The sequence below is a fragment of the Grammomys surdaster genome, unplaced genomic scaffold (assembly GCF_004785775.1).
Source record: "Grammomys surdaster isolate TR1022 unplaced genomic scaffold, NIH_TR_1.0 196, whole genome shotgun sequence".
Lineage (NCBI taxonomy): Eukaryota > Metazoa > Chordata > Mammalia > Rodentia > Muridae > Grammomys > Grammomys surdaster.
This window is the reverse complement of record NW_021604641.1, coordinates 3,787,967-3,807,201: the sequence shown is the minus strand read 5'-3', so window position 1 is coordinate 3,807,201 and position 19,235 is coordinate 3,787,967. Positions and strand designations below refer to the sequence as shown.

The 19,235-nt window shown below is 33.5% G+C and overlaps 1 protein-coding gene across 1 annotated transcript in view; it reads left to right on the top strand.

The window, feature by feature from the left end:
• The window catches only part of Rgs21 (regulator of G protein signaling 21), a 46,155-nt gene extending 28,371 nt beyond the window's left edge, over window positions 1–17,784 (top strand). Inside the window, exons 4-5 of the mRNA XM_028769975.1 lie at window positions 1,285–1,451; window positions 17,581–17,784. Of these exons, the coding sequence (XP_028625808.1) occupies window positions 1,285–1,451; window positions 17,581–17,784 (371 nt within the window). The remainder of the gene's footprint in view (window positions 1–1,284; window positions 1,452–17,580) is intronic.
• The last annotated feature ends 1,451 nt before the right edge of the window (window positions 17,785–19,235 follow it).

Genomic DNA, 19,235 nt, shown 5'->3' with positions numbered 1-19,235 from the left:
TTTTCTTATACTTTTTTCAATCCCCTGAATTTTCATAAGTTTAATTCTTCCAGGTGATTAGATAAGAGGGGTACCTCTCTCACCCTACACTGGGAAAACAAATGCTCAGAGCACAATCACTGGTGTTTTCAGAAGGCAAATTCCTCAGTGACCAAATCTCGAAGATTTCCTAATCCAAAATAAAGCTTCAGTTTACAAGCATATCTTCCCAAATACAATTGGAAAAGATGACTACCATGACTTTAAGATACCGGAAGAGTATAGTCAAAAAAGAGATCTCAATATAATCTGCCTAACATGGCATGTAGCTTCTGTCATACTCTCAACCATACATAGCTGAAAACACTGGACAAGAATCACTTTTTTAAATTAGCTGTGTATATTTCACAAAAGAACTCTACAAGGCACATTTTTATGAGGATTACAGCAAAATAGAAGCCTAAGCAGCATTTTTAATCACATAACTATTTATCAAAACCAGACTTGTGCTGCATGTGTAATAATGTGGGGGAGGGGAGGGGTGTTGAGACATGTGTTGTTATAAGTAAAGATGGAACTGAGATTATTTTTTGATAAATCCATATCCTGGTCAAGTTAAAGGAACTGAGCCTATAGATAAGTGAGCCCCCATGTACCCCCTACTCCAAAGCCTACAGAGAAATGTATGCTCAGAAGAAAACATGATCATGTGGCATCTCACATTGAGTACATTCCTTAAATCAACACTGGGGGAAAAAAAAAACCTTTCTTTCCTTTCAGAATAAAAATTGTCCAAAGAAGAGGTGAATAAAGACTCAATCCCAAGACCTTGTTAGTTACTTTCTTGGTTTAAGGATCATATTTGTCCAATATAGTCAACGCGAAAATTGTATCTTCTCCTTTGAGTCTAAACCAACATATCTCATTCCCCCAGTTCCAAATTGCATCTCAAAAGCATATATAAAAAATACGCACATCCCAATTAATATTACAAAATTAACTTGAAATAAGTAGTTCAATAGCCCAAGGCACTAGTCATCAAGACATTTTCTGACAAATAAGTCAGATCTAGAAATAGAAAATGTGTTTTTTGGTATTGAAGTTACTTTTTAAAATATAAATGAAAATATTTTGGACTTGTGGTTACTCACAAAAACTAAGTTTTCTAATTTGAAAATAATAATATATAAATATTACATTGTCTGGATAAAAAATAATTGCCAGAAGACATTATATCAATAAATTCTCATTTGATGCAATGGACTATATTATAGATGATGCAATTCTTTCTTAAATATATTATAGCTGGATTGGATGCTTTTCGAACATTTCTAAAAACAGAATTTAGTGAAGAAAATGTTGAGTTCTGGCTTGCCTGTGAAGACTTCAAGAAAACAGAATGTAGAGAAAAGATTGCTACCAAAGCTAAGATGATTTACTCAGAATTCATTGTAGCTGATGCGCCAAAAGAGGTGAGTGAAATATCCCAGAATAATGAAGTTGCATCGCTCAAAGCTCTTCACACTTAGAAATGGAGTTAACTCCATCTAAAGAATAACCTAATCATTTCTTTTTTATAGATAAAAATGTCAGTAGACATATATATATATATGAATCATATATATATATATATATTATTTATATATTGACATCCAATATATAAATATATTCAATGCCAGTATATTTTTTTAAAAATTAATACATGTGAAAGAAACCAATCTTACCACTGGAATATCACCAGTTTTTGTTTTCAATTTCTTAGAAGTCTGCCTTATAGAATGGAATAATGTTCTATATTCCAAAGGTGGGTGTGAAACTTTTGTGTGAAAATGAGCCAGATATCTTTAGGAAATGAGTAAGTCCTGTGTGTACAACTTAATGGCCAGCAAAATACAAAGCATCTCAAGAGCGAATGTAAAAGTAACTTATTCCTCTGATGTCATTATCATCTCAAAGAATTACTGATGAATAAAATCACCCTTTCTAACCTTTTTGAATTCTGGCTGTCTGGATCAATTCAGTTATTCTGGCCCAAACTTCTGTATGAACTGACAGATTCAGTTTTTCAGAGCTTTTTTTTTTTTTCAGCTTCTCACTGAATTGTTCTGCTTGTCCTTACACTAACTCTGGAAATGTGTTCTAATCTTCTAACTCCTTCTTACTCTCTGGCTACAACTTACCTGCACTGAGCTGCATGGATTCAGAAATGTTTTCAAGTACACTAAATTGCACTCACTGAACTGAATATCAAATGACTGAATTGAACGGCTCCAAACTGCACTGATGGAACTCTTCTGACTGGACAGAATTGACTCAATTCTCTCTCACTTCAATGCTCTTCAGTAGTTGACTTTCTTTCCTGTCTGTCCTTGAGAGAGTTGGGTGTATCCTACCTCTGACTCATTTTTGTCAAATCTTTCTCTGATTTGTCACTTTGTCTGCCCCTCAATTAGACATTGCTTTCAAACATAGCTGCTTTCTTCTACAAACTAAGCTAACTTACATTGTTTGGGATTAAAGGAGTATAATAAGGGAATCTTTATTCTGGACAAAGCAGCCATGTTGCTGGCTTAAAATTCCTCTATAGGGAATTCTAGAATGATTCTGATAATTTCTCTTGAAATAGTGTTTATTTTTATTGTGCACGCATGTGTGCTCCTTTGCATGCATGCATGTGTATGTATAGATTCACTTAGCTGTGTGTGTTTATGGCAGGCATCAACTTCCAGATATGTTACTATCTAGCCATCCACCTTAACTTCTAAATTTTCTTTTATTTTTGAGTTTATAAGATAATTACATTTGCAAGTCTTTCCCTTCCCTCATTCCAAAACCTCCCATATATCCCTCCCTGAGCTCCTTCAAATTCTTGTCTTCCATTTTTCACACATGCCACACATGCCAAAATAGACAGGGAAAAGTCCACAGACCTTACCACTATATGAAGAACTAAAAGTAATCAAAAAGGCAGAAAGAAGAGATAGTCCTCCCCAGGAAAGAGATTGATTGTCCACTTTAATTTTTGAAACAAGATCTCTCATTGCAACTTAAGTCTCCTGTTTTGGCTATACTATTTGCCCAACTAACCTCCAGAATCCATCTGTCTCCACCTCTTCAGCTACAGGGTTACAATCATGCCCAACCTTACATGGGTGCTGGAAACCCAAACTCAGACTATCAATTTGGTTAAGAATGTTTTCACTAAGCCCTTTAATGATATTTATGATATGGAAAGTTTCATTAGTGTTTGGTTTAATTTTGAGTACAAAAATTATATATATACATATATATCAAATAGTATATAGTATTAACTATAACTGGCATTAAACATTTTACATGTTAAGATTGATAAAGATACATTGAAAATATGTAACACAAAATCAAAATTTTTAATGAACAAGTAGTGGTCAAATAGAAAGCTATATGAAGCTAGTAATGCCAAAAAGTAGCTCATAACGCCAGTGATTTTTCCTACAAAGCTAAAAAAATCATACATGTGTCACTAACAGTTATTATACTTTCTTATCCAACATTAGGGTTTGTGCTGAGAGTAAAGTGATGGTCCTTATACATATTGAGTAAGTTAAATAGAATTCAAATGCATTGATTAAAAATCTAGGATGCAAAGTTATAGGATGTTCAACTTTTAGATGGACATTAATTACTGCAGTGGTTACTAGTTTGGTATAACACTAACAAACACAAGAACTGTTGAAGTGTGGCTTTGAATTCACAGGGGGTAGAAAAGAACTTGAACTCATATGGAGATGCTTCAAACATTCATTTCCAAGTCACCACCTAAAAATCAATAAATAATTCTGGAAAATTGAAAATGTAGTATTATGGTTTGTCAAGTTGATTAATGTACCATTTCCTAAAAGCTTGAAAGCAACTCTGAAAAATGTCTTTTACTGTGATCCTCATTTCAAAGCCAATCTTTTTTCTTCCTTACACATATAATTAGCAATGGCTACAAACCAGTAAACATCATGAAAATAACATAATAAAAATATAATTTACAACTACAGCTGAGAGACTGTAGAGATGGCTCAGTGGTAAAGAGCACTCAAATGCTCTTGCAGAGGATCAGGGTTTAATTCCCAGCTTTCACAAAACAGTACAAACTCTGATGTCCTCCTCTGGCATCCAAGGATTCCAGGCAAATATGTGGTACATAGTCACATATGCAGGCAAAAAAAATCAATACACATGAATAAAATAAAAATTGAAAATATAAAACAATGCAGCTGAAATCAAAGTTATAATTAACAATTTTTGACAAACATTTGCTCATTCCCTAACCTTTCATCCCTAACATCCTCAGCAATAATTTACCTACACAATGCAATTCCTGTGTCCATATATAAAATTTTTATAGGTTTTAGTATTTTACATCTAATTAACTAAATAAAATACAAATAAATTTATGGTCCATTTTCAAGTAATGGTTATTACTTGAACAATCAATGTTTCAAAATGACTCTGAAGTATGCATTTAAACATGACAAAATTCATTGATATCAGTGTATATATTTGTGTGTGTGTGAGTGTGTGTGTGTGTGTGTGTGTGTGTGCGTATAACCACTCTTTTTCCTATTATTTACCATTAACTCATTCTAATGCGAATGCCTCAGGACACTTGAATGTGTTGTTTTATTTACCAACTAATTTGTCAAACCATTATTGGCTTTCAATTACATATTAAAGATAATATATCCACTAGTAGGTTTATTTATTAAACATAATTTTTTAATATTTTTAAAATAATAAATTGAATAAGATAGGAAGAGAGAATGACTTGTAATAAAACTGCACAAATAGAAAGGGAGCATGTAATAATAAAACACACTTAAAGTTAATTGTTGCCAAAGCAGTAAAGAGTGATTACAACCACATTGAAAGGTATAGAATAGATTTCCAGAGTAACTCACTGATTAAGGAGACAGGTTTTGAAATATAATTCATGTTTTCTGAAAAGAGAAAATGAAGTTAGAATATTAATTCTAACAGAAAGTTAATTCCAGAGCAGTTCATAAGAGACTATTCTCCTTTATTCTATATTCAGCTGATACTCTGCAATTGACTCTGATAAAGAACTAAATTATAACCAATTTCCTTAGTAGAAAATCCTACACTGAAGAAAAGTGCTAGAGACGTGTTGTCTAAGTGTTCTTTCCTTCCAAACACTCATTTCTTTACTTTTCACTGTAAAAATGCTCCTGACTTAATCAATTTTAATTGATAGCATCTAGACTGTACTAAACTTCATTACTGAAGCTTGTATAAAAGCTGGCATTATATGGTTGTCAGAATACCATCCTAACAGTCAGAGACTACATACAAATCCTGGCATTTCGGAGTCTATGACAGATGTAATCATTTCAGCTGCATCTCTTTCACCGAGTCATCTTCCCTCTGGTTCTCCCTTTAAGCATGAGATGTATGATATAGCACAAAGTCTAATGCTTGGATAGATCTCAAGTTGGATTCAAATCTAGTGCCTCTTTTTTGTTGTGGAGACTTTCATTTCTGAGATTCACTTTCCTCATCTAAAACAGGAAAACAACCTATGTACATAAAACAGACAAAACAGTGATCAATGAAATATCATTATTAGGAATTATTCCATGTGAAAAATCTTTTGATATTTTAAAATACTTTAATAGTGCTTTCCTATAACCAAGTCTTTAAATGAGCTATTAAAATTTAAAGTATTAAAAATCTCACTTGTAGACTTCTGTAAAGATGTAAAGATGGATTTTTAAGGCTTTAAAAGCATGAAATGTGAATATACACTGTACAAAATGTGATAACAAACACCTGCCATTCAAAGGAGAAACTCATTGAAGAAATCCCACCCAGATGGGCTAAGGAGAAAATGTTTCATAAAGCAAATTGCATGACCTGGTTATTTTGAATAGACGACTAGACATTTTGAATATTTTAGACAATTTTTTTCATGTTTCACTAACTTATATAAAAAGCACTTGAGAATAGCAAAGAAAACATGATTCTCAACATTGATTATACTCAGTCAATATTCCAGTTTGGACCATATTGTTACAAATTTAGATATTTTGATGTCAAAACCTTAATTGGCTTTAAAAAACTGTTTATCTTATAAAATAAATTATAATACTATCTTAATTTTTCACCAGTGGTCTTATATGTCATTAATAAGGAATTATTGGGTACCAGCGAGTTTACTCAGCAATAAAGAGTACTTGCAGCAGACTTGAGGTTGGATCCAAGCACCCATATATTAGCTTGAAACCATCTTCTATTACCCTAGTTTCAGGGAATCTAACCCATCTTCTGACCTCCACAGGCAACAAGCTTGATGTGCTTCATATACACATATGAAGACAAAACACTCACATATATAAATTAAAACAAATCAATCTTTTTAAAAATGACAACAATATCAAGTCTACTGTTATACCCCCTACTACTAGCAGTGAGAAGTTCATTCCCATTCTGAAAGCTGTGCAGTCAAACCACAATATAGTGTTTGTAAATTATATAAATACAAAGGTACAATCTTCTGTCAGAGTGCATAATGAGCATGCACCAGGCCCCAAGTTCAATTGCTAGATATTGAACTAATTAAACTAATAAAAACAAATATTTCCAAGCTCAGGTTAATTTTATTACCAACCAAGCAACATTTTCTTATTTCATTGTTTTATTTTATCTTACTTTAAATTTTTTTTCAAAGAAATTTCATATATGGCTATTCTAATTTTTTATTCTAATTTTTTATTCCCACCACCTTACTTCGTTTCAACTCCTCTCATGCCCCCACACTCCTTCTTAAAACCCTAAGTTATTCTTTAATCATCATTTTATATAGATACATAGCTATACATCCTACTGTATACCTTTAGTGTTGCTCATATTTACACATATTTAAAGCTGAACACTTGAGCTTGGATGAACTTACAAGATCTCATGCCCAAAGAAAATGGATTCATTCTCAACAACCACTGACTGCCTAGGCTTCTGCATCTAAGGGCAGAATTGTGAAATTTCTGCCATCCATGTTGGCATGCTAACCTATGTTTTTTATTGGATGCAACTTCCCCTTAGATTGATGCAACAGATGCCCTGTATTTTGTCTCTTACAAATTTTAGACTGCTGCTACAGTATTCCCTGAGCCTTAGATACAGGCGGTACAAAATGTGTTCCAGCGAGGTATAAGCATGCCGCAAATATTTATTTTCTGCATTTTTGCCACTTGTGGGTCTCATCTATTACAAAAAGAAGTTTTGTTAATGAAGGGCACAAGCCACATTTACCTGTGGGAATAAGGATACATAACAATAATGAAGCGTTTAATCATTAGTTTTCTCATTTTTAATTAGAAAAATGGCTTAAATATAATATTAAGTATAAGACAGATGAAATTTCATTGTATCTGCAGAGACATGATGGACTCCAACATAGGTTATTAAATTAAACTTTATTTCAAATAAAGTTAGTTTGAGACTGAACTGAGTAAATAAATAGATTTGGGGCTTGCTGATAGAGAGTGCCTTTAAAAATGGGTGTGCACATATTTCTTTGCGCTTCTGGAGCAATACTTTGTATTGTCCACCCTGTGTTCATTAATAGATATCATTTTATTGTCAACTCTCCAATGTATCGAAGTCACCTTGAGAATTACATTTTTATTTGCCAGTTATTGATAGCTAACAATTTACTCCTAAATATAGTCATCTCCAAATATATTCATTTTATTCATTTCCTAGTTTCCTTCCAATTTATTCTCTCACAGTTGCATGCATGTTGTATGCTGCACACTATGTTGGTACATCTAAGAAAAGAGATGATATTACTTCTTCCATCGATCTGCTACTCAACTTTTTGGGAAGCCTTGGGATTTAAAGAATTACAGTAGATTTCAAAAGCATTATAAAATGAAAATAAATTTTAAAAGTACATGGAAATAGTATAATTGGAGATCAGAAAATGTGTGTCAGAAAGACAAATTAGTATTTGACAAGGATTTGAGAAGAGAAGCAAATAAGTGAAACAAGAAGGGAAGAAGGAAGGACAGAAGAATGAGAGGACCAAGAGCCAAGGAAAAGACCATCCAAACTCAGAGCAATGTACCTAAGTAGTGACTGCAGCGTGGAGCTGTGTGGCAGGGTGTATAAAACACCCCTACACCTTCCAAATCACTTTGAGTTCTGCACTACCATTTTATCTATCTTCAGCTAAAGGGATCTGTTTTTAGAACAATATCAGAGATGATAGATGAAAACAAACAGATGATAGAGAGAAACAGAAAGAATGATAACTATAAAGAAACTGAAGTAGTTGCCTAGTAATTTTATATGGGCTGTCTTGTTTCATGAGCACATGTATTCTCTGTCTCAGAGAAATGATAAGAGCATCCACTGTGCAGGAGAAAATAGCCAGAATTTTAGAGATGCAAGTAAATAAATAAATAAACAAGAAATCATAAAAAGATGAACCTCCCAGCTCCAGCAGCAGTGAGGAAAGACATCTTCAGCTCATGCTTCTAACTTCCAAACTCCTTCTCTAGATCTACTACTCATTTTTAAGTGTTTATGACATAGCCTGGGAGCCTTGGTATTTACTGTAAAAAAAAACATAGAAAGCACAGATCATCACATAAAATCTATTTTCATTTCTATGAAATATTTCATTTTCCTTCTAATATTTTTCTCTAATTTGTGTGACATCTTAGACTATGAAGTTCAGGTTCAAACATGGTATTAGAAGACAATGGGTGACATGAATGTTTCTTCCAATCATATGTTTGTTCAAAACAACAAAATATATTTTTCAAATTAAAAATACAAACCTCATGTGTTCTTTAAGCTGCCCTGTAGTCTTGTGTTTTTTAAACCAGGGCAACCATGTTGATACTGGTAAGAGAAGGCCATCTATCTGACTCTTTCCCAGCTCCACTAACAATGAGATAACATCACAAGCATGTATATTTAAAAATCTGTGTGCATCATGATTTTATATGTGTCATCTTTTTCCCACAGAAGCTGTAGAGGCATCTGGTTCTTATTCAATTCCATCTTTCCTTTGACTACTTGTCTAATTAATGAAGGTGCTTTTTAATTCTATTCATCTTCTTTCTCTTGCTCCATTTAATGTGTTAGTTATGCTTCTCAACTTGTGTCATCTATTTTTGTCACCAAAGCCACTGATAACAAGCAGATAGTCTTGAGTAGGCACATATTCCTTATAGATGCTGCAAAAGGCTACGTTTTCTTTAATCACAATCCTTCAGAAAATAATTCAGGATTTTAATTTGCCTTTAATGATGCCAAAAATGAAATAATACAAGAGGTGTTAGTGGTGATTAAATGGAATTAAGTAACCTAACACACGATTACAGATGGCTTTGATTTAAATAGTAATTTTTAAGCATTGTTGTGAATGATGTCTCAGATGCTAAATGCTCAGGTTTGGTAAACCGTTTTACTTATGCATGCTTACATACTTTATTCAATGACAATTTCCTGCTACACTATGCATTCTAAATGAGGAAAGGCCACCTAATTTGAATTTGGAAGCCAAACTGAAAACTTTCCGTTCAAGTTACATAAAAATATATAAAACAGAGTTTAGAGTTAAAAGAGAGACCCAACAGGTAATCTTTAAAATACATTCTTCCTGTGAAAATAATTTGTTGAAAGGTGAAAGAAGCTAAAAATGCGGGTGTATAAAAAAGGAATTTGGCTTTCATAACTGTCAGCTAACCAAAACCGTGAGTATTAAAATATTTTCATCTTAAAATGAAAATGTTTTAAATAACTACAATATCCATAGAGCCATTTTCTCAATGCATCACATTGTTCACTCTCCCTGTCAACTGTGCAAAGGCTTTTTTCAAAAACACGGCAGGATTTAAAAGCCTCACAATGGTAGTGATAACATCACAACTCTCATTTCAAAGAATAACAATCTATGTCCTGCTTTCTCAGACTGATGGTGGAGTAGTCTGAGTTATATAAGGTAACCTTTTAAAATATACCCAAATAAAATACTATTTCTTGAAACACCTGAAATCAAAGACTATCTATACAAACAAAAGTAAATGTTCATTTATATAAATATAAATTATTATATAGTTACTCTCACATAAACAATTTTATGTTGTCAATATGTAATATATAATAGTGTTATATAATAGTGTTATATATGTGTGTGTCTGTGTGTGTGTATGAAAATTGAAAGCTAAGTGTTATTTCCTATTCAAAGCTTTCATCTGCTGATGTCCTTTAAACCTCTTTTAATGGTAATTCTGGTTTGCCATTGTTTTGACTATATCATTGTAAGCCATCTCTTTATCTTCTCTTTCTCTAGGAGTCCATATCTAATCAGGATTTCCTATCATTCTTTAGAAATTTCCTCAAGGCCAGCCATTCTTAAGACATGCCCTCAGGTCACAAGAATTGGATAATAAGTCTTCCTTTCTCTACCTACTAAATGTGTTTGGAAAATACATGCTCTGTCCCTGCAGCATCACTCCCTAACTAACATCTATTGCCCACATATCTGATAAGGTTTCTAGATTATCTTTCTCATTCAAACCTTGTTATTAAGCTCTCCCAAAATCAGTGATTACTGAAACACGTGTTCACATTATTATCTTACTTAAAATTCTCCTCATGCTCTTGCAATGCATAAAAAGCAGTACAGTGCTACAGGGTCTATGACCTACTTCACTCACTTAGTTCCTTCCTTTACTCCTTTGAAACCCAACAGGCTTCTTTGAATGAGCCCTCCTACAGGAATGCCCCAGATTTCAGATTTCCCACATATGATAATAATTCAAAGCCCAGTTTCAAATTTCACTTTCTTGGGAGAGACCTGTTTCTAGAAAACATATATTTGTTTTGTTTTGTTTTGTTTTTTTGGATTGCTTTCTCAAAATCTGTCCTAATTGCATCTTGATGTTCTTGTTATCCTCAGATTCTATCACAGTTCTATACAACTAAATACCTAAATACCCTAAATAAATTGATCTCAGGAAATAGTTTAGATAAAATGGCTAGCTTTTAAATATGCAATACATTTTTCTAAACAATAAGGTAAATAACTGTAATCATCTTACAGGTATATGTAACACCATAAAGGATCAATGTAAACAATTAGCACACTATTATTAATATTCCACTTGAAATTGTTTTCATATTTAAAGTCATCTTTATACAATGTCGCAAATTTCTTTTAGAATTGAATCCATTATTCAAAATTTTTTATCTTTGGAAAAGACACAGTTGCTAAAGAAAATAAAATTAGAAAGAAAAGGGAGAAAAAAACCTTCTGGAAATGAATATCCATTTGGCTGATATTTTTGAGATATTCCATCCCTGAATTGTTGAATGTTTTTGTCATAACAAATCTCCCTTCTCGGATAATCAAAACTAAACATTTAACATTAGCTAAAGCTTTCATACCCAACTCTGTTTAAGCATAAACTTAATTTCTTAAGACTTCTACATCACAGTTTCGCACGATAACAAGAAAATAACAGAAACATCTTTTCTGTGACACAGGAAGGCTTTGGGGGGAATACTCATTATACAATAAAGTATACTGAGGGAAAAAAAGCTATATGGATACACATGGCAGGAGAGGTTTAGGTGGGAAAACAATCTGAAAAAGATTTATGTGAGACTCACTTTGGGAACAGAAAATACAATAGCATGTTTTGGGGATATAACAATGTGTTGCAGGATGTTTGATCACATTGTGAACCCTGGGATTGTGCTATTTACTGGGAAAAAAACAAACAAACAAAAAACAAACGAACAAAAACCAAACGAACAAAAAAATAAAAAGAACAAAATCCAGTTTCTAACTGTGGCGTGGCCCAGTGGTTAGCACACACATTTATTCCAAATAATGAATGTAAAGTTAGTTTGTAGAAGGAAGCACCCATGTTTGAAAGCGATATCTAATTAAGTAGCAGACAAACTGATGAATGAGAGAGAGATTTAACAGAATAGGATATGCCCGACTTTCATGAGAAGAGAAAGGAAAGGAAACTACTTGAGGAGTCGTGCAGAGGAGATAGTTTTACAGGGAGACTTTTACAGAGACAAAGAATTAGCCAGACACATGTGAAGACAGAATGAAGAAGAGAAGAAGAAGGAGCCAGAAGATCAGAACAGGTTGCTAAAGTTAGTTTGAGACTAAGCACAATAATTTAATCAGAGGCCAAGAGAGAGAGACCAGATTGAGTCAGTCAGTGGAGTATGAGACAGAACAGCAACATTGAATCAGCCAGCCAGAGCTCACAAAGAACAAGAAATTGTGAACTTATTCAGTAGTAAGTCTCAGAGTCTGAAAACATTCTAGGACTAGATAAGACAGAATGGAGGGTAGAAGCTTCCAGAACTAGGTCTAGTTAGCAGACAGAGGCGGTACTTGTCTGAGATGACAATTACAGCAGGCGAATAAAACTTACTATTACAACCAGGGACAACCAGGATATTGAAAACAGAGAGCGAGGAACACAGATATTATGGTGAGATGTTTCATATACATATCACAGAAAACTAATGGAATTCCAGATAAATATTCATATAATAAACAGTTATGAAATTGATATTTCTATATTGGTGATATAGTACACATGGTTGAAAGGTAAAGGTTTTATAAGAAATATAATAGAGGAAGAGAAGAGTTTATGCTGGAAAACCTAAACTGTAGGCACAAAACTGAAAATAAAAATAATTACTGTGAAGCTCTAGGATCAAAGGCACAATTTATTCAGATACAGACACACACACACACACAGACATATAGACACTCAGACACACACACATGCTCACACACACATGCACACACACTATGTACTAGATAATGATCAGTAAAGGAAGAGTCCTGAAGGATAACTCATTTATGTCAAGCTTGAACAAGTTAAAGAAAAATAATGACATTTATATAAACATGTGGGTGTGATGTTTCTGTCACTGACAGTAAGAGGAATTACCAAGACACATCTTCATAAAACTACTGATTATCTCCTGGGAACAATGATCTGCTCATCACTAAGATATCAATAGCTGAGGATGGCAGTTCGTTGGAAAGGAAGAAGCAAGTCAGAAATGCTTTTGGTAGTAATATTAATTAGCATTAATGCATTTAAATGAAAACCTTTTTAAATTACAGAATGTTTTTGAGTAAATATCCAAGCATTTCTTCACTTGAATTTTTACAATATGTAGATATTGGGTCCTGAGCCTTGCAAGGAGTGCAAAAAGTGTAACTATCTGACAGATTTTCTGTGACAGGAAACCTTTTGTGAAGTCATCATAATTTTAATCTATTCATAATCCCACAAAGAAAATGTGACTTGAATTTAACCTTAAACACAAAAAATCTTGTGAAAGACTTATATGAAAAAAAGTGATTTAGTTAAGCAGGATAATATAAAAAACTTCAGAAGCAGCAAAATGTAAAGAATATGCTGGGATTTTTATAGTTTTTGAGAAAACAAAGTGTACATAGAAGCAGAGGAGATACATCTCGGTGATAGTGCCATTGGCTACAGAGTGGACATAGAACAAAAGAAATGAGATACTCTGGACTACATAGCAAGGATCATGAATGCCTAAGTCAAGCATGACTCTGATCATGGGGATGTTGATGATGATAGTGGAGGTGATGACAATGATGTGATAACAGTACACAATAGGCACCAATGACTGCTATTGTCAGTCAAACCTCTTCTGGAGAATGTCTAAACATAATGGGATATGTTGTTCCACATATCATTAGAAGAATGCAAATCACTAGTGATGCCATTGAAGAATTTCTATATATCTAAGTAAAGAAACAAATGGAAGCTTATATTCACACATGCATAATATATTTTTTTTATATGGATTAGCATGGGTGTTCACAAAACAAGACAAGTTCCTGATAGTAGCCAATGTTCTTTCATTCTATAACAAAGAAGGCTAAATTACTTTCTGCAGTGCATCAGACATACTAGACCTAGTTAGGTCTCCCCTTAAAATCTCACTCACACTTCTAAGACTTGGGTTTTTTTCTCTTGCATACCATACCCTAGACATTCAGGAATGTAGGTCTTTAGAAACTAAATTATTTACTCTATATTATTTGTCAGAAATCTTTCTCCAAATTCTTAGATATCTGACTTTTTATTGTTCAACTTTAACTATGATTAATTTAATTTCATCAGCTGTCTTTCCCCAAAATAGAGACAACATATGGCACATAGTAGACACCTCCAGTCATCTATTGAAATCAATTAATTAGTGTAAATCCCTTTAAATATGTTACTTTTATTTCTTCTAATGAAGGGATGAGATGAGACTCGTATCCAAGCTTTAGAAATACATGGCTTGGGCTGATCCCAGAGCACTTCTATCTATCCCTAAGCCAAAGCCTGGAAGCTTCTAGCCTCTGTACAATATAATCTTCTGCAAGCCCAGACCTTGAAGGCTTCAGCTTCCAGGCTTCATCTGCTAACCTGGGCCTAAAATATTTCATCCTCCCACACATACTGCTGAATAAATTCACCCCTTCTAGCTCTTTCTGAACTCTGGCTGGGTGGTTCAATTCAGCTGTTTGGCTCAAACTCCTCTCCAAGCTAACTGATTCAAGTTGGATTCTTCTGGCTTCTGGCTAAACTGCTCTGCCTGGCCTCATACTAAATTTGGCAATATATTCTAATTATCTGGCTCCTTCTCCTACTAAGGCTATTCTTAGTTCACCTGTGTTTACCTTATTCCCTATGTAACCTGGATATATAGAACTATCTAGGAAAGACTACCATAAACACATAACATTCAACACATATCACACCATTTTTCTTTCTTGTTACTCTTAAGTACTCTCTCTTCCTCAAGTGAGCTGAATATATCCTATCTGACTCATTCTGTCAAATCTTTTTCTGATTCATCACTTTGCCCTCAACTAAAGGTTACTTTCAAGCCTGGCTGCTTTCTTCAACAAACTAAACTTACTTCCATTGATAAGGATTAAGGGTATATACTTAGAACATGTTGTTATTTCAGTCGGATCATACAGTAGTCCAGAGCATGTATGCATTCCAGCTGGATCATATTTTTGGGTGGGATCCCTTGCCAGAGCAGCTATTGCAAGATTAAAATTCTTCTACATTTTACTTTAGTGACATCATCTGACTCAGACTATAGATAGACTAAAGTAAGCAAACAGAAGCTCAGCAGTATGAAGGTTCAAGGTCATCAAGGCATCAGATTTGAAAATGGACATGTGACCTTTTATATGAAAAAGGGGTAATTGACTCTAGGTTTGGGGTATGTTTACAGAAGTTTCAAGATTTTATCTGGATCTTTGAGGAAGGACCAGAGGAACTGATCAAAAGAATAAAATTTATAGATGGATATGGGACCAGTGAATATCTGAAATCTTCATCAAAGGATAGTATATGAAAACTAATCATATACTTTTAATGACTTCTTCAATTTAATTATATTTTATCATGGTTCCCCCCAAAAAATATTTGCTGAAATATTTTTTAATATTTATTCATTAGCAAATAAAACACTTTAACGTAAGAGCCATTATTGTTCACTTTTCTGCCTTGGAAATTGAAACTACAAATTTGATTTTCTTATATACATATCATGTTAGGAGCTGAATTGGAGTTAATTGCAGTTCAACCTACCTATCATTTAGCCTTACTTGAATGCTGTATAAGTGATATTTATGAGTTTTCTTTTACAAAATCCCTTAATTATAGCACTTTATCATCTCTCACATTTCCTCCCAAGATGTTCTCATTGTATTCCATGAATATCTATTGATTCTTTATTATGTGGTTGGTATTCAGTTAAGTACTAGAAATGATGACAAATGAGATATAACACCTGCCTTTGGGGAGCTTATAATATTAAGATTCAGATATATTTTAGACATCATGAATATTTTTAGTTTAATTCAGTTGCCTTGAATAAAATTTTTGCTGTTGAAATATTCTGAAATATGGATGAAGATGAGCAAGTACTGCTGCAAAAGTTGGTTTACATTTCAGTAGTTTTTCAGGTGAATGGGGTATTACGATGTAATAGATCTCTATTAGACCCTTCTGGGTGTGTTGCTATTGTTGTCTCTTTGTGTGTGTATATGTGTATGCATAATTCAACATATGTACATTTTCATCTGCACAAGGTATGATGGCAATGAAGAAAAGGTATAACTTGTTCCATTTTAGTCAAGTAGAGAGAGAAACAGAATAGAGGAGCAATGCTTTGGGAGCTCACAAGGTTTACTGACTATATGGAGAATGGTGAAACACAATCTAGGATATTATAGCTATTTCTATGTAAATATATGCTTGGAATTCAGATCAAAGTTTTAGAAAAACAAACTGGTATGGGTAAAGGACATCTCAAATTAATATGTGTCTTGCCTATTTTTTTTTTTTTTTGGTTTTTTTTTAGACAGTGCTTCTCTGTATAACTCTAGCTGTCCTGGAACTCACTCTGTAGACCAGGCAGGCCTTGTACTCAGAAATCTGACTGCCTCTGCCTCCCAAGTGCTGGAATTAAAGGCATGTGCCATCAATGCCCTGCTCCTTTTGCCTTTTTAAAATATTAGGTGGGGTGGGGGTAGGGACATCTTCTTGGAGACTTGGAGGAAGAAGGGGTGTGGAACTGTGGGAGGGCGAACTGGGAGCTGGTAATAACGGGAATGTAAAATAGAAAAGGAATTTAAAAATAAAATTAAACAAAAATAAAATGGTTGGCCTCTAAAAAAAATTAATTAAAAATCAGCTTTAGCTGTTACCTGTCAATGTTACCCTTCTGAAGTTAGAATAAATTATAAAACCAGTTGATAAGCCCAAGGTGGGATCCAGCTCAAGGGGAGGTTCCGAGACCTGACACTATTACTGAGGCTATGGAGCTATCACAAAAAGAGACCTATCATAACTGCCCTCTGGAAGACCCAAAAAGCAGCTGAAAGAATCAGATGTAAATATTTGCACTCAACCAATGGACAAAAGCTGCTGACCCATGTGGGTGGATTAAGGAAAGGCTGTAAGAAGCTGAGGAGGAGGGCAACCCTGTTCCAGTCTCAACTAATCTGGACCCATGAGATCTCTCAAACACTGGACCACCAACCAGGCAGCATACATCAGCTGATATGAGGCCCCCAGCACATATGCAGCAGAGGACTGTCAGATCTGTGTTCAATCAGAGATGATGCACCTAACCCTCAAGAGACTGGAAGTGGAGGGTAGGGGATAAGGGTAGGGGTGGGCACATCCTCGTGGAGACGGGGGTTGGGAGGAGGTATGGGATGTGGAACAGTTGGAGTGTGGACCAGGGATTTGGGAATAAAATCTGGAGTGTGCATAAATAAATAAATAAATAAATAAATAAATAAATAAATAAATAGAAATGCCAAAAAAAATCAAGAATGTGACAATGTGTTCATTGTATCAAAAAATAAATGCATGACCTTGCTGCTTTTTCCCATCAAATAACTTTGTATGAAAATTTTTCAGCAATACATGTATATAGTATCCTGATAAAGCATGCATGTTTTGAATCTCATATAATGACATGCAACCTTGTTTTCTACAGATTAACATTGACTTCAGTACCAGAGACATCATCTCAAGGAATATTGCTGAACCAACTTCAAAATGCTTTGATGAGGCTCAGAAATTAATCTATAGTCTTATGGCCAAGGATTCATTCCCTCGTTTTCTAAAGTCAGAAATTTATAAGAAATTGGTAAATAGCCAACAAGTTGGAAATCATAAAAGATGGCTACCTTTCCTGTGAAAAAGGTAAATAAAATAGTATAATAAAGGTTACCATATGAAACAAACAAACAATACAAAACATTTCAAGGTTTTGAAAAATTTTTACTTTATCTATCTAAATATATATATATATATATTCTCTCTCTCACACATACACACACACACATACACACACACACACACACATATATATATATATATATATGACTATATAAGTCACACATTACAAATTTAGTCATTTTATCAGGTACTTAAAAATCTCCTGGAAGAATACAGAGTGAGTTGATAGAGCTAAATAAAACTTTTCAACCACAAGTGAATATTTTTATATATTGTAATTTCAAGAAAATATACAAAGCTTCATGCCACAGAGTTCAGGACTAACTAGTATTATATACAGCATTTAAAATGTCATTTGCATTATTCAAAAACCTCACTTCTGAAAAAAGAAAATTCTTTACCTAAACACAATTTTTCATTTACTGGATTCAACTATTCCTTGTGAACTATAACGTGATTACATGATTATATATATATATATATATATATATATATATATAATAAAATTATCATATATATATATGATAATTTGATGAGTATCTGAACTACTGTGTCTTTAAAGTTAAAAATGAAAAGTGATGGATGTGTACATACTTGTACATATCCCTAACAATGCCAGAGACCAAATGTTTCAAAATCTATTACTTGTCTCAGTAATAGCCTGACATTGATGTGTGGATGAAGAGGATGTTGTGAGTGATGGATTTTATATTCTCCTACTAGGAGGAACCGAGAGCAAAGAGGCACAATCAACTGCAGATGATGAATAATAGTATAGCAGTGACTGTACCATAAAGTAAAAAGTTACTGCAACATCACCTATCTGATGTGGGTTAAGGGTCTATTTGCTTACTCAATGCTGGAATTTGCTCATAAAACCCAAATAAAATTTAAAATTTTTATTTTACGAAATTATTTACCAATGTAAATGTAACAGATTATTTCCTGTATATATGATGTTGTATGATTCAACAAATCCTTTGTGTTCCAATTTTATTTTCACAGATTCATTTCTCTTCATTGCCATTATTTGAGACTGAAAATTTTTAAATGAAGGAAAAACACTGGTGACTTCTTTTGCTTCTATAAATGGTTCATTTGATAGACAAGAATCTTGCCTCCTCCTTCTGAAAAATCAACACTTAAACAAATGTAAATGGATGGACTATTCCCTGTGCACTTGCAAATTCTACCAAGCCTGGCATAATATGAATGAACTGAAATGTTTGCAGGGAGGGAGATTATCTACTAATTGTAAAATATCTATACTATACCAGCATTTATTCTAAAGATTTTAGCTTTAGTAGGGGATATAATAGGTGGATATTTTATTTATTCTAGAAAATATAAGGACAAGAGGCATATACAATCATTAAATTTATACTATTACTTCCAAATAGAGAAAAAAAT